Source organism: Phyllobates terribilis, unplaced genomic scaffold, assembly GCF_046119375.1.
Source record: "Phyllobates terribilis strain yellow unplaced genomic scaffold, ASM4611937v1 Scaffold_3__8_contigs__length_932513732, whole genome shotgun sequence".
NCBI lineage: Eukaryota > Metazoa > Chordata > Amphibia > Anura > Dendrobatidae > Phyllobates > Phyllobates terribilis.
This window is the reverse complement of record NW_027362763.1, coordinates 729,002,966-729,016,039: the sequence shown is the minus strand read 5'-3', so window position 1 is coordinate 729,016,039 and position 13,074 is coordinate 729,002,966. Positions and strand designations below refer to the sequence as shown.

Sequence of the window (13,074 nt, the reverse complement as noted above, 5' to 3'; positions counted from 1 at the left end):
CTCCGCCAATCAGCTGTTCCTAGTGTCGGCTGGAACTACTCCGTTACGGCTGTCGATGGAATAGTGGCCTCACCCAGGTGCTGCATATCTGCCCCCTATTGATTTGAATAGGTGACGGATGTGCAGTACCGGCCGCGGCCACTATATAGTTGACGGAGCTGTGCTGCTCTATAACTGAGCAGTTACCGCCGACATAGACACCAGGAACAGCTGATTTAAAGAGGTGCTGGGTGTCACACCCCCACCCCCACTAATCAGGCATTGATGACCCAGGGATAGGCCATCAGTATAAGGCTGCGTGCCCACTTTGCGGATTACAAGCGTTTTTGATGCGGATTTTCCGCAGCGTAAACGCTTGTAAATCGCTTGTTAATCCGCACCCCATGGTCCCCAATGAGAATCTGCAAGTTCTATGCCCATGCTGCGGATTTTTCCGCAGCATTTATGCTGCGTTCAAATATCCGCAGCATGTTCATTAATTTTGCTTTTCCGCATGCGGAATTGCCTTATTCAATGCATGAAAAAAACGCAAGGCAATTCCGCATGTCAAAAACGCGCGATAAACGCATGCGGAATTCCGCATGCGTTTTAACGGGAGAGGACATGCAGAAATGAAGCAGAAATTTTCTGCTTCATTTCCGCAACGTGGGCACATAGCCTAAGTCCCATCCAGCCCCTTTAGAGGGAATTGTTTCATCTTCATGAAATTAATAAAATTTCAAAGTGCTTGGACAAACAAATAGCTCTGCAATCTGCTTGATATTAAAACATTCTCTGTTGTGAAGAGTAAGAAGATTTTTACTCTGTTCTGTTTGCAGCTCCTTGCCTAGATTACCAGCCACCCCTGCAGTCTATCAGCGTGAGGCAGTCTTCTAAGTAAGGAGCACATGTCTTACAAGCTGCATGCTATGGAGCTTGGAAGTGCTGGTCTACTACTGGATGCGGGCGGCTTCAGTGGCGTTGTGCTCCACCAATGCTGCAGGGCCTAATAGCGTCGGCAAGCTCAAAATTTGGGCCAGTAGTTCAACTGTCCATAGTCCGAACTGTCAGAAAACTATAAGGCAGAGAAGCAGCCGGCTACTGAAGACAAGTTAGAAACAGATATTTAAGAGGGAGAAAATTCAATATCACACACGGCTTTAAAGCAAGAGTGCTTCTGTCTCTGGGAGGGGGAATAGCACGCCTTCTCTCTGAGCTTGATCCGACTTGTTTAAGGCTATGTGCCCACGTTGCATTTATGAAGCAGAAAATTTCTGCTGCATAAGGCTGTGTGCCCACGTAGCATTTTTCAAGCGTATATGCTGCGGAATTTCCGCAGCGTAAACGCTTGAAAAACGCATGTATATCCGCACCCCATGTTCCCCAATGGGATTCCGCAAGTTCTATGCACATGCTGCGGATTTTTCCGCAGCGTTTATGCCGCGTTCAAAAATCCGCAGCATGTCATTTAATTTTGCGTTTCCGCAAGCGGAATTGCCATTGTTCAATGCATAAAAAACGCAAGGCAATTCCGCATGTGGAAAACGCGTGATAAACGCGCGAAAAATGCGCGATAAACGCGTGCGGAATTCCGCATGCGTTTTTCCGGGAGAGGACTTGCATTTATGCAGCAGAAATTTTCTGCTTCATAAATGCAACGTGGGCACATAGGACTTGCATTTAGGCTCTCCCGGAAAAACGCATGCGGAATTCCGCGCGCATTTTTCGCGCGTTTATCACGCGTTTTCACATGCAGAATTGCCTTGCGTTTTTTATGCATTGGACTAAGGCAATTCCGCTTGCGGAAACGCAAAATTAAATGATATGCTGCGGATTTTTGAACGCGGCATAAACGCTACGGAAAAATCCGCAACATGTGCATAGAACTTGCGGAATCCCATTGGGGACCATGGGGTGCGGATATACATGCGTTTTTCAAGCGTTTACGCTGCGGAAATTCCGCAGCATATACGCTTGAAAAATGCTACGTGGGCACACAGCCTAAAACTACTCATTCCTCCAGTAGTCAGACTTGCCATTCTGGTCACTGGGGACCCCCATCGTGGAGGTAGCCTTAAATGGCCACTTTACAGTGTACAAGTGCTGTACACTGTGTATATCTACCCATAGTGAGAGCTCATATCAGCAGGGGGTGTCGAACTCTTAAGTAAATGTACATAACCTGCGTAGTGTGAGGGGTCCTCTGTGACCATATAGAAACAGGACACCTTTTGTTACGACTGATACCTTGCTAGAAATAGTTTTATTAGTATCACATAGGGAAGTGTGTGAGCTGATAGACTAAAACAGAAAATAATCTATTGTTTATATTAAGATTTTAAGTTGACTAGTAAATATTTAAAGGAACTTTTTTTTAATATGTAGATCTATAGTAGAAAAATTTTTTTTGCCGTTTTTACACTGGCTACTAGGTCTAGTATTAGGCACCTACTTTTGGCTCTATTCAGCAGCCACATGGCCATTTGCAGCAGTAGACTGACCCAGACCCTATTTGTATTTATAGAAGCATTATCTGGGCAAAGGTCATTGTGAAGGAAGGGGGAGGAGGTGAGCTGTAAATCTTCCTATTGTGAATGGTGTCCTGTTGTTTGCTTTTATATAGAGGTATTATCAGTAATCATATAGGTGAGCATTGACATCACCTTTTATGAATGGTGTATCCTGTTATATACTATATAGAGGTGTTATCAGTAACTATAACCCGGTCTATGATGATCAAACTGCTGAAAAGTCATAGTGGTTAGCACTTTTGCTTTGCAGCACTGGGGTCCGGGGTTCAAATCCCACAAAGGACAACATCTGCTAGGACAGAGATAATGATGTATGTAAAGCGCTGCAGAATATGATGGCGCTATATAAGCAAAGCATAGTAAGTCATCTCTACAGAAGCAGAAGTGAGTTTAATATAAGGCCTATGAGAAAGTTGCAAGAACTCAGATTTTGTTATGGATGTGGGGAAAGTAAACTGTTAAACAATTTTAAAAAAAAAAATTAAAAAAAAATCTGTCACTTTCTGCCAAAAATTTTAAAAAATTTGTTCCCTTCTGCAGCAGAGGCATTTTTAGCGGCCCTGCTCCTAGGCGGAGTCCTTTTTTTTTATTTATTTTTTTTTTTATTTTCATTCTGCCGTCTTTGTCCATATTTCCTACGTGTTGCTGTTTTTCTGAGTCTATTTATTTCTGAGATCTGACTTCTTTACTCCTCCTCCGCAGTTTTCGCCAGTGCTTTAATAATCGGCATTTTTTTTTTCTATCCGCTTTTTCCTGAGCATCGCTTCTTCGAATGCAGTTGAGCTTATCTGAGGTAACACGGCTAAGTGTAGGATAATTATAGCATTAAAGATAGAAGCCATTAGTTTTACCTTCCTGGGTGACACACATTCTAAACTATGGGAGGTTGTATTGTAAATGGGTGTAGGTATTTTTGTATTCATGCAGCGAGGGTGTGTCAGCCAAATTTTTATTTTTATTTTTTTCCCTTTAGCAAGTTCTAAGAAATATGTAAATCTGGTCTCCACACCTTCATAAACTTTCATTAGATTGGATGCTGTTGGTCAAAATCTTTTTTTATCGGTTCATATGGTGTCCTGGTTATATGGGCTGTGCAATACTTTTACATTAATGGCTCTTGCTGCCTGAAACCAAAAAATCTGGCAGCAGTTTATCTTTATACTGAACAAAAGGATTACACCGCCCAACTCTTAGTCAAAGGACATATCTGTTTGGAGGCCCCAATACACGTTAGATGGTTGGCTGTTCCAACTGACATCGGCAGGTTTGACTAACCTTTATCTAATGTATATGGGGGTCTCAAGGATAGGTTGTCCATATTATTAGTCCGGTTTACAGCGTTAATGCTACGCTTATCTGACAGAATGCAAAAAAGAAAAACAACTTGAACATCGTCTAACAATATTAAGGATGAAATTAGAAGCCACAAAACTTTGATTAAAGGAAACATGTTAGTAGGATCAACCCTCCTAAAGCCCCCGTCTCACATAGCGAGATCGCTAGCGAGATCGCTGCTGTGTCACGGTTTTGGTGACGCAACAGCGACCTCACCAGCGATGTCGCTATGTGTGACACTTTGCAGTGATCAGGCCCCTGCTGTGAGGTCGCTGATCGCTGCAAAATGTCCTGGACCATTTTTTGGTCGTTGCTCTCCCGCTGGTCAGCACACATCGCTGTGTGTGACCAGCGGGACCAACGATCTGGCTGGTAACCATGGTAAACATCGGGTTACTAGGGGCACACGCGCACTTAGTAACCCGCTGTTTATCATGGTTACTAGCCTGCTAAAGTGAGCGGTAACCTCCCGCTAACAGTAGCAGAGTGGTAACCATGATAAACAGCGGGTTACTAGGTGCGCGTGTGCCCCTAGTAACCCGATGTTTACCATAGTTACCAGCCTGCTCCTGCTTCAGCAGCAGGCTGGCAACCAGGAGCAGGACATCGTGGAAAGATTCTTTCCACGATGTCGCTGCTCCCCTGATCGTTGGTGAGCCTGCCTGTTTGACAGCTCACCAGCGACCACATAGCGACGCAGCAACGATCCCTGACAGGTCGTATCGTTGTCGGGATCGTTGCAGCGTCGCTAAGTGTGACGGGGCCTTAAGTTGTCTATAAGGTTGACTAAAATTATACCTTTAATATCTGTGAGCCAATTTCTTACTCCTGAGAAATCCACGTTTTTCTTAATATGTAAATGAGCTGTTTAGTTCTATGGGTTGGACATAGATCTCCCTGAGGTGATAGTAAATGAAAGGGGCATTACCAGTGTGAGACTTGTAATGACTGACAGTCTGCTCTCCTAAACTCTCGCACTGATAACGCCTCCTTTCATGTAAAGCTCTGGAGGCGAATTCTCTGTCCTTCCCATAGATCTTGGCTCATTTACATATTAAGAAAAAAACGTGTTTTTCTCTGAAATTAAGATTGCAGGTATCATTATATCCAACATTCTGTGACCTCTGTAGCCGTATAGACTGATTTAAAAGGGTTGAAAGAAAAAAATAAAGATATTAATGGTGTTTAATCTCACAATTGTAGCTCACAGTTTGAAGTTATTTTAATAATAAATAAAAAAACTAAAAAGCTGATTTGGCGCCTTTTACTCTTTTTGTATAAAGAACAGAGCCAGCAGCGCGCTTTGTAATAGTTTTTAGAATTATGTCGTCCCCTGCTGCTTTGAGGATGAATCTTAATTACAGCCGTTCATTTTTTTTTTTTTTTGTCTTAATTGCATGTGGTTTAGGCTAAAAAAAAAAAAATATATATATATATATATATATTTTTGCTATTGGGTTTCATGAAAAATGATTGACACTGGAATAAGTTCTGGGAAACATTTTTTTTTTTTTTTTTTAGTTGGTTCTGATTGAGGAGTTAATTTATATTTTGTCTGTCTACATGACTGCCCACTCTTGAAAATAGCGGAGAAAGGTGAGTGGGCGCATTGCTCATTGGCAGTCTAAAGTCACAAAGAATGACGGCAGACTTTTCAATTTCACCTGGAAAACCCCTCTGTTCTCCTCTGCATAGCAGACCCCCAACCACCCAGTGTGAAGACCCTGCTGTACTACTGCATCTTCAGTTCCCTGCACAGCCATGTTGGTGCGGTCCTCTTTTTTTTTTTTGGTTTTCGGGATCCGTGGTTTGACCACCACAGGTCCTAACCGATCCTAATAGAATATCCTAGATACATGCGATCACTTAACAAGATGGGAATATTCCTTTTTTTTTCATTTTTAATTTTTTTTTATTAAATGCCAACCTCAGTTTAAGAATACAGGCTGCCAAAGACAGTGCTATCAATATATTCAGCAGGAACAAAACATTTTGATTTCCCTCCCTACTTTCTACTATTGGCAGTGATCCCACGTGTAAAGTGACCAGCTCTCCTGGATTTTTCCATCAAACTTCAGTAGGACCAGTTCTTTGCATCACTAATACGGCTGTAACCAGAGTACTTCGTTTGGTAACATAGATTGTCAGATTTATTTCAGTACGCATGTTTCGGTGCATGTAATAACACATGTTTTTGCCTTTTTGCAGATGAAGTGCCTGCAGACATGGTTGCAGAAGAATCAGGTCCTGGTGCACAGAATAGTCCATATCAACTTCGCAGAAAAACTCTCGTCCCTAAAAGAACAGCTTGTCCAACAAAAAACAGTATGGAGGTAAGGGAATGATTCACATTTGTAAGACCGACACCCCCCCCATCAATCCGTATCTAGATTTAAACCGCACAATTTTAAAGATTGTCCCTGAGCTTTGTTGATGGTGATTGCGAATGCCAATCAAATTGGGAATTGCAATCTCTTAAATTGAAATGGCATATCCGTTGGAATCATAGCAATGTGAGCAATGAGGACATCTTCACCTTTGAGAGATCCTGTCAAGATTGTTGCTTCAAAGACGTTGCCTGTACCCGGTGACCCCTGCAGGCCTGTACTCTGCACAGGTCACTAAAGAGATCGGTACTTGCTGTCAGGTGTCAAAATGGAGACAGTCATGTCAGGGATTGCTAGTTATGCAATTCCCTAGTACAGAGGGAATGTGACAGGAGGTGACGCAGAGATGAAGGCAGGCGGTGGCAGAGGAGGAGGGGTTGATTCGCTTGACATGTCCCAGGCCGCTCCCGGCGAGATCACCGCGCTGCTCCCACCGGTGGCGCCGTGGGATTTGCACTTGCTCTCTATCTGCCCACTGCTGTGAGGCTCGGGCCCAGCTCAGCTCCCAGAGTGGAGGCCGCGGCCTGCGCCTCTCCTTGCAGACTCCCTCCCCTGCTTGTTGTTGCGCAGTCGGAACTAAGACGTGCCGGAGAAGAAGCTGCAGCAGCGGTGCCAGAGAGCACCTCTCAGGCGGTGGTGGTGATTAGCAGTGTCTTCCAGCCTTGAACAGATGGTCTCGTCATTCCCCTTCCCTCCAACCCCCCACGGGGGGCAAGAAAGGAGCAGAACACAGGCAGCGGCTGGGGCAAATGAAGAAGAGAAAGAAGGGTTTATGAATGAGATGTCACTAAGGGGGGTAGAATGCTGGGCTGCCGGGGAGAGTCAGCCTGGGACTGAACTCTTAACATCCCCCTCTTGCTGTTGCTTTTATGTCCAACAGCTGGTATAAAAAAACCATGTGTATTTGCATGCAACGTTGTGTCAAAATTTCAAAGCAATTGGTGTTCGGAGATTTAAGATTTTGAACAAACGAACATTTATATCGTGTGTTTGTCAGATATATAGATATATACAGTACAGACCAAAAGTCTGGACACACCTTCTCATTTAAAGATTTTTCTGTATTTTCATGACTATGAAAATTGTACATTCACACTGAAGGCATCAAAACGATGAATTAACACATGTGGAATTATATACTTAACAAAAAAGTGTGAAACAACTGAAAATATGTCTTGTATTCTAGGTTCTTCAAAGTAGCCACCTTTTGCTTTGATGACTGCTTTGCACACTCTTGGCATTCTCTTGAGCTTCAAGAGGTAGTCACCGGAAATGGTTTTCACTTCACAGGTGTGCCCTGTCAGGGTTAATAAGTGGGATTTCTTGCCTTATAAATGGGGTTGGGACCATCAGTTGTGTTGTGCAGAAGTCAGGTGGATACACAGCTGATAGCAGCTAACAGTCTATTCAGTAGGACTTTTTTTCTTGCCATAATACAAATTCTAAGTAAAGAAAAACGAGTGGCCATCATTAATTTTAGAAATGAAGGTCAGTCAGTGTGAAAAATTGGGCAAACTTTGAAAATGTCTCCACGTGCAGTTGCAAAAACCAGCAATTGCTACAAAGAAACTGGCTCACATGAGGACCGCCCCAGGAAAGGAAGACCAAGAGTCACCTCTGCTTCTGAGGATAAGTTTATCAGAGTCACCAGCCTCAGAAATCGCAGGTGAACAGCAGCTCAGATTAGAGACCAGGTCAATGCCACACAGAGTTCTAGCAGCAGACACATCTCTTCAACAACTGTTAAGAGGAGACTTTGTGGAGCAGGCCTTCATGGTAAAATAGCGGCTAGGAAACCACTGCTAAGGACAGGCAACAAGCAGGAGAGACTTGTTTGGGCTAAAGAACACAAGGAATGGACATTAGACCAGTGGAAATCTGTGCTTTGGTCTGAGGAGTCCAAATTTGAGATCTTTGGTTCGAACCACCGTGTCTTTGTGCGACGCAGAAAAGGTGAACGGATGGACTCTACATGCCTGGTTCCCACTGTGAAGCATGGAGGAGGAGGTGTGATGGTGTGGGGGTGCTTTGCTGGTGACACTGTTGGGGAATTATTCAAAATTGAAGGCATACTGAACCAGCATGGCTACCACAGCATCTTGCAGCGGCATGCTATTCCATCCGGTTTGCGTTAAGTTGGGCCATCATTTATTTTTCCACAGGACAATGACCCCAAGCACACCTCCAGGCTGTGTAAGGGCTATTTGACCAAGAAGGAGAGTGATGGGGTGCTACGCCAGATGACCTGGCCTCCAGTCACCAGACCTGAACCCAATCGATATGGTTTGGGGTGAGCTGGACCGCAGAGTGAAGGCAAAAGGGCCAACAAGTGCTAAGCATCTCTGGGAACTCCTTCAAGATTGTTGATGACCATTTCCGGTGACTACCTCTTGAAGCTCATCAAGAGAATGCCAAGAGTGTGCAAAGCAGTCATCAAAGCAAAAGGTGGCTACTTTGAAGAACCTAGAATATAAGACATATTTTCAGTTGTTTCACACTTTTTTGTTAAGTATATAATTCCACATGTGTTAATTCATAGTTTTGATGCCTTCAGTGTGAATGTACAATTTTCATAGTCATGAAAAATCTTTTAATGAGAAGGTGTCTCCAAACTTTTGGCCTGTACTGTATGTATGTACTGTATGTATGAGATGTATAGATACAATCTGGCAAACACACGATATAAATGTTCGTTTGTTCAAAATCTTAAATCTCCGAACACCTATTGCTTTGAAATGTGTATGTGTGTGCAATACTGCGCCAAAATTATTGTGTCTCTTATTAGTCTGACTTGTGCCATTCTGGAAGTCTAGTAATGATTAATGATCTGAAATGACCCAAGAGAGAGAATGTGAGTTGTCAGGAATTGAGTTTTAATGACTGTGGTTTATGTAATCTTCTACTATATGTAGCAGCAGCGTGCAGGGCGAAAAGGAAAAGGCAACTTAGTGGAGCTGCTGATATACAAGTGATTCTCACAAAATTAGAATATCATCAAAAAGTTAATTTCAGTTCTTCAATACAAAAAGTGAAACTCGTATTATATAGAGTCATTACAGAGTGATCAATTTCACGTGTTTATTTCTGTTAATGTTGATGAATATGACTTACAGCCAATGAAAAGTCATTATCTCAGTAAATTAAAATGATTAACAAAAAACACCTGCAAAGCTTCCGAAGCGTTGAAAAACGTCCTTTAGTCTGTGGAGCCTACTGAAACAATCATGGGGAAGACTGCTGACTTGACAGATATCCAGAAGGCAGTCATTGACACACTCCACAAGGAGGGTAAGCCACAAAAGGTCATTGCTAAAGAAGCTGGCTGTTCAGAGTGCAGTATCCAAGCATATTAATGGAAAGTTGAGTGGAAGGAAAGTGTGGTAGAAAAAAGGTGCACAAGCAACCGGGATAACCGCAGCCTTGAAGGGATTAAGAAAAGGCCATTCAAAAATTTGGGGGAGATTCACAAGGAGTGGACTGCTGCTGGAGTCGTTGCTTCAAGACCCACCACACATAGACGCATTCAGGACATGGGCTACAAGTGTTGCATTCCTCGTCATGCCACTCATGACCAATAGACAACGCCAGAAGCGTCTTACCTGGGCCAAGGAGAAAGGCTTGGACTGTTGCTCAGTGGTCCAAGGTGTTTTCAGATTAAAGTAAATTTTGCATTTCATTTGGAAATCAAGGTCCCAGAGTCTGGAGGAAGAGTGGAGAGGCCACAATCCAAGCTGCTGGAGGTCTAGAGTGAAGTTTCCACAATCACTGATGGTTTGGGGGGCCATGTCATCTGCTGGTGTAGGTCCACTGTGTTTTATCAAGACCAAGGTCAGCGCAGCCGTCTACCAGGAGATTTTAGAGCACTTCATGCTTCCCTCTGCCGACAAGCTTTTTGGAGATGGAAATGTCATTCTCCAGCAGGACTTGGCCCCTGTTCACACTGCCAAAAGTACCAATACCTGGTTTACAAACATCAGTATCCCTGTGCTTGATTGGCAGCAAACTCATCTGACCTTAACCCCATAGAGAATCTATAGAGAATATATAGAGAATATATGGGGTATTGTCAAGATGAAGAGGAGACACCAGACCCAACAATGCAGACGAGCTGAAGGCTGCTATCAAAGCAACCTGGGCTCCATAACACCTCAGCAGTGCCACAGGCTGATCGCCTCCATGCCACGCCGCATTGATGCAGTAATTGATGCTAAAGGAGCCCCGACCAAGTATTGAGGGCATTTACTGAACATACATTTCAGTAGGACAACATTTCGGATTTTAAAACCATTTTTCAAGCTATTGTTATAAAGTATTCTAATTTACTGAGATAATGACTTTTGTGTTCTCATTGGCTGTAAGCCATAATCATCAACATTAACAGAAATAAACACTTGAAATAGATCACTCTGTTTGTAATGACTCTATATAATATGAGTTTCACTTTTTGTATTGAACTGAAATAAATTAACTTTTCTATGATATTCTAATTTAGTGAGAAGCACTAGTAACTGATATCCCAGTCAGTAGATTGAAGCGATATTGCTCTTCTTTTGTAGTGTAGCTGTGATCATAATGTATAGGGGTTATTCTGCCCCCTTTTTAATAGTATCTTGGCATAGGATGGCAATATTACTTCCTACTCTGGGTCCCCATATATTCAGCAGGCTCCAAAGCTGAGCCTGCACAATATCTGGCAGATGCCGGCTGTGTTACACAGCCGTCATCTACCTGTAATAGCTGTGACCTCAGCTGGCTCCAATTGTTGTTGTTCAACCATTTAAATGCTGCTGCTAATCACTGTGAAATAGAAATATTAAATAATTTAATAAATGCGATTCTGACATTGCATTTTGGGAATTGTTTTTTCAAAAAGACAAAAAAACTCTAGAAGTTTTGAAGAAGAAAATTTATTGCCATTTTTCTAGACTCGTAACTGCTTTAGTGTTTTTTTATATATTTTTTTTTTTTCATGGTGATTTTAAATAAGATTAATTTTTATGTTTTGAAAGAATTTTTCTGAACATAAGGAAACGTGTGTGTGTGTGTGTGTTTTTTAAATCTCTTTTAGTCCTTTATTGAGGACTTGAACCTGTGCTCCACTCCATTGCTGTTAGATAGGTCCTTACTGCCATTACCTGCTGGGTATGGGGTGACCCGTGAGCCCTCTCCGTACACACACACTACCGACTTGCACAATACATGTACAGTGGATGTTTGTAAGAGGTTAAATGATGCGAGTGATCGATCACAACAGTCCCCACAGTACAATCCTGTAGTGCTGACTGCTTCCCTAAGGGGGCTAAAAAATATTAAGTGGGGAGAAAAAAAACAAACATGATTTTAATCCCTATCCCTCACTCACCCTTTTTCGCTGTGAAAAATAAAGCCTAGATTGGTATTGCATCTGTTAATTATATATATATATATATATATATATATATATATATATATATATATATATATAATATATATATATATATATATATATTTATATTATTTTTTTTTTTGTCAACTCTTCTTGAAAAAAGCGATCAACATGTCGGCTGTATTTCAAAATAGTATCTTTTGAAACTGCAGCTTGCCTAGCAAACAAGCAGCCATCCCACACCTCCATTGACCGAAAAATAAAAACTACCGGTCTCAAAATTGAAATGCATTAAACTAATCTTGGCTGCTGAAAAGTAAAAAAAAAAAAAAAAACTAAAACCTTTCTTAATTTCACAGATAAAATAAATAATAATAAAAAAAAATGAGGATCCTTGCACATGTTGACTGCTGCTGTCCGTCATGAATGATCACCTTGGTTGTAAATGTAGTGATCTGGGTTTTCTTCCATTGTACGTAAGCATGTGGCCTCTTTACGGCAGATATCAGACGGATGTTGCAAAGTATCTTTTTGTTGAGGATAGTTCTTACAATCTTCTGTAATGGCTAACTCCTATATAACATGAATATGCTCCCTTACTAGCACGGTGATGGCATAATCTGAAATAGCCTGCTGTGTAGGCCATCTGCGAGAACCGTCCTGGACATCAGGGTGATGGAAGCGTGAGACTGGGTTGTGTGAATTGGGTCAATCCAGTGTGTAGCAGGTAGTTTGTCTAGTTATAATACAGCAGCAACAGAAATGTATTCACCCAGACTATAGGGCCTATGTCGAAGAACTTTTGAGATTTATGATGTTGGAGGATAGGATCTTCCCTTTTTTTTTTTTTTTGTTTTTTTTTTTGTTTTAGGTCACACTGTGAGGGAAAACTATGGAAAGCAACAGAGGTCCAACAATCCGTTGTACCATTTTATTTAAAGGAATCTTCCGTGTTTAGAAAAGCCCTTTTTCCCAGCTGCAGTCTGTTTAAAGAAGCACTCCTCCTCCTCCTAGCAAAGTTTTTATCCTCTTAATATATTGCAGTCATCATATAATATTGCACTGTGTACTTACAATTGCTCATTTTGCCTTTCTACCCAGTTAATTCTTCTCTTTTCCATTAGGTCTATGATATCACCTGATTAAAAACTGACTAGCTGAATCCTTCTAAGCGCTATGTAGAAACAGGGTCAGTCTTATCACATTTCACTGCAAATGTCTATGGCACTAGGGAGCAGCTGTGTCAGGGGTTGAAGAGGGGGATAAATACTGGATGTAGAAACAGGGAGTCTCTTTTTCCTTGCAAAGAAAAGAGATGAATTAGTAGGTTAGGCAAAATGAGCAATTGTAAGTACACAGTGCTGTATAATATGATTACTGCAATATATTAAGAGGATAAAAACTTTGATGGCAGTGCTGCTTTAAAAACAAATGGAGTTTCTCACACCCTCTTCGGGTCTAGTGCTCAGTTTTTGCT

The 13,074-nt window shown here is 42.0% G+C and overlaps 1 protein-coding gene across 2 annotated transcripts in view; it reads left to right on the top strand.

The window, feature by feature from the left end:
• FBXO11 (F-box protein 11) overlaps positions 1–13,074 on the top strand; it is a 103,908-nt gene that overhangs the window by 34,944 nt on the left and 55,890 nt on the right. For both annotated transcript variants that reach the window (XR_012318075.1, XM_073672085.1), the window contains exon 2: positions 6,054–6,178. Coding sequence is in view for 1 of the 2 variants with exons in the window: in XM_073672085.1 (XP_073528186.1) it covers positions 6,054–6,178 (125 nt within the window). In the remaining variant the exon portion in view is untranslated. The remainder of the gene's footprint in view (positions 1–6,053; positions 6,179–13,074) is intronic.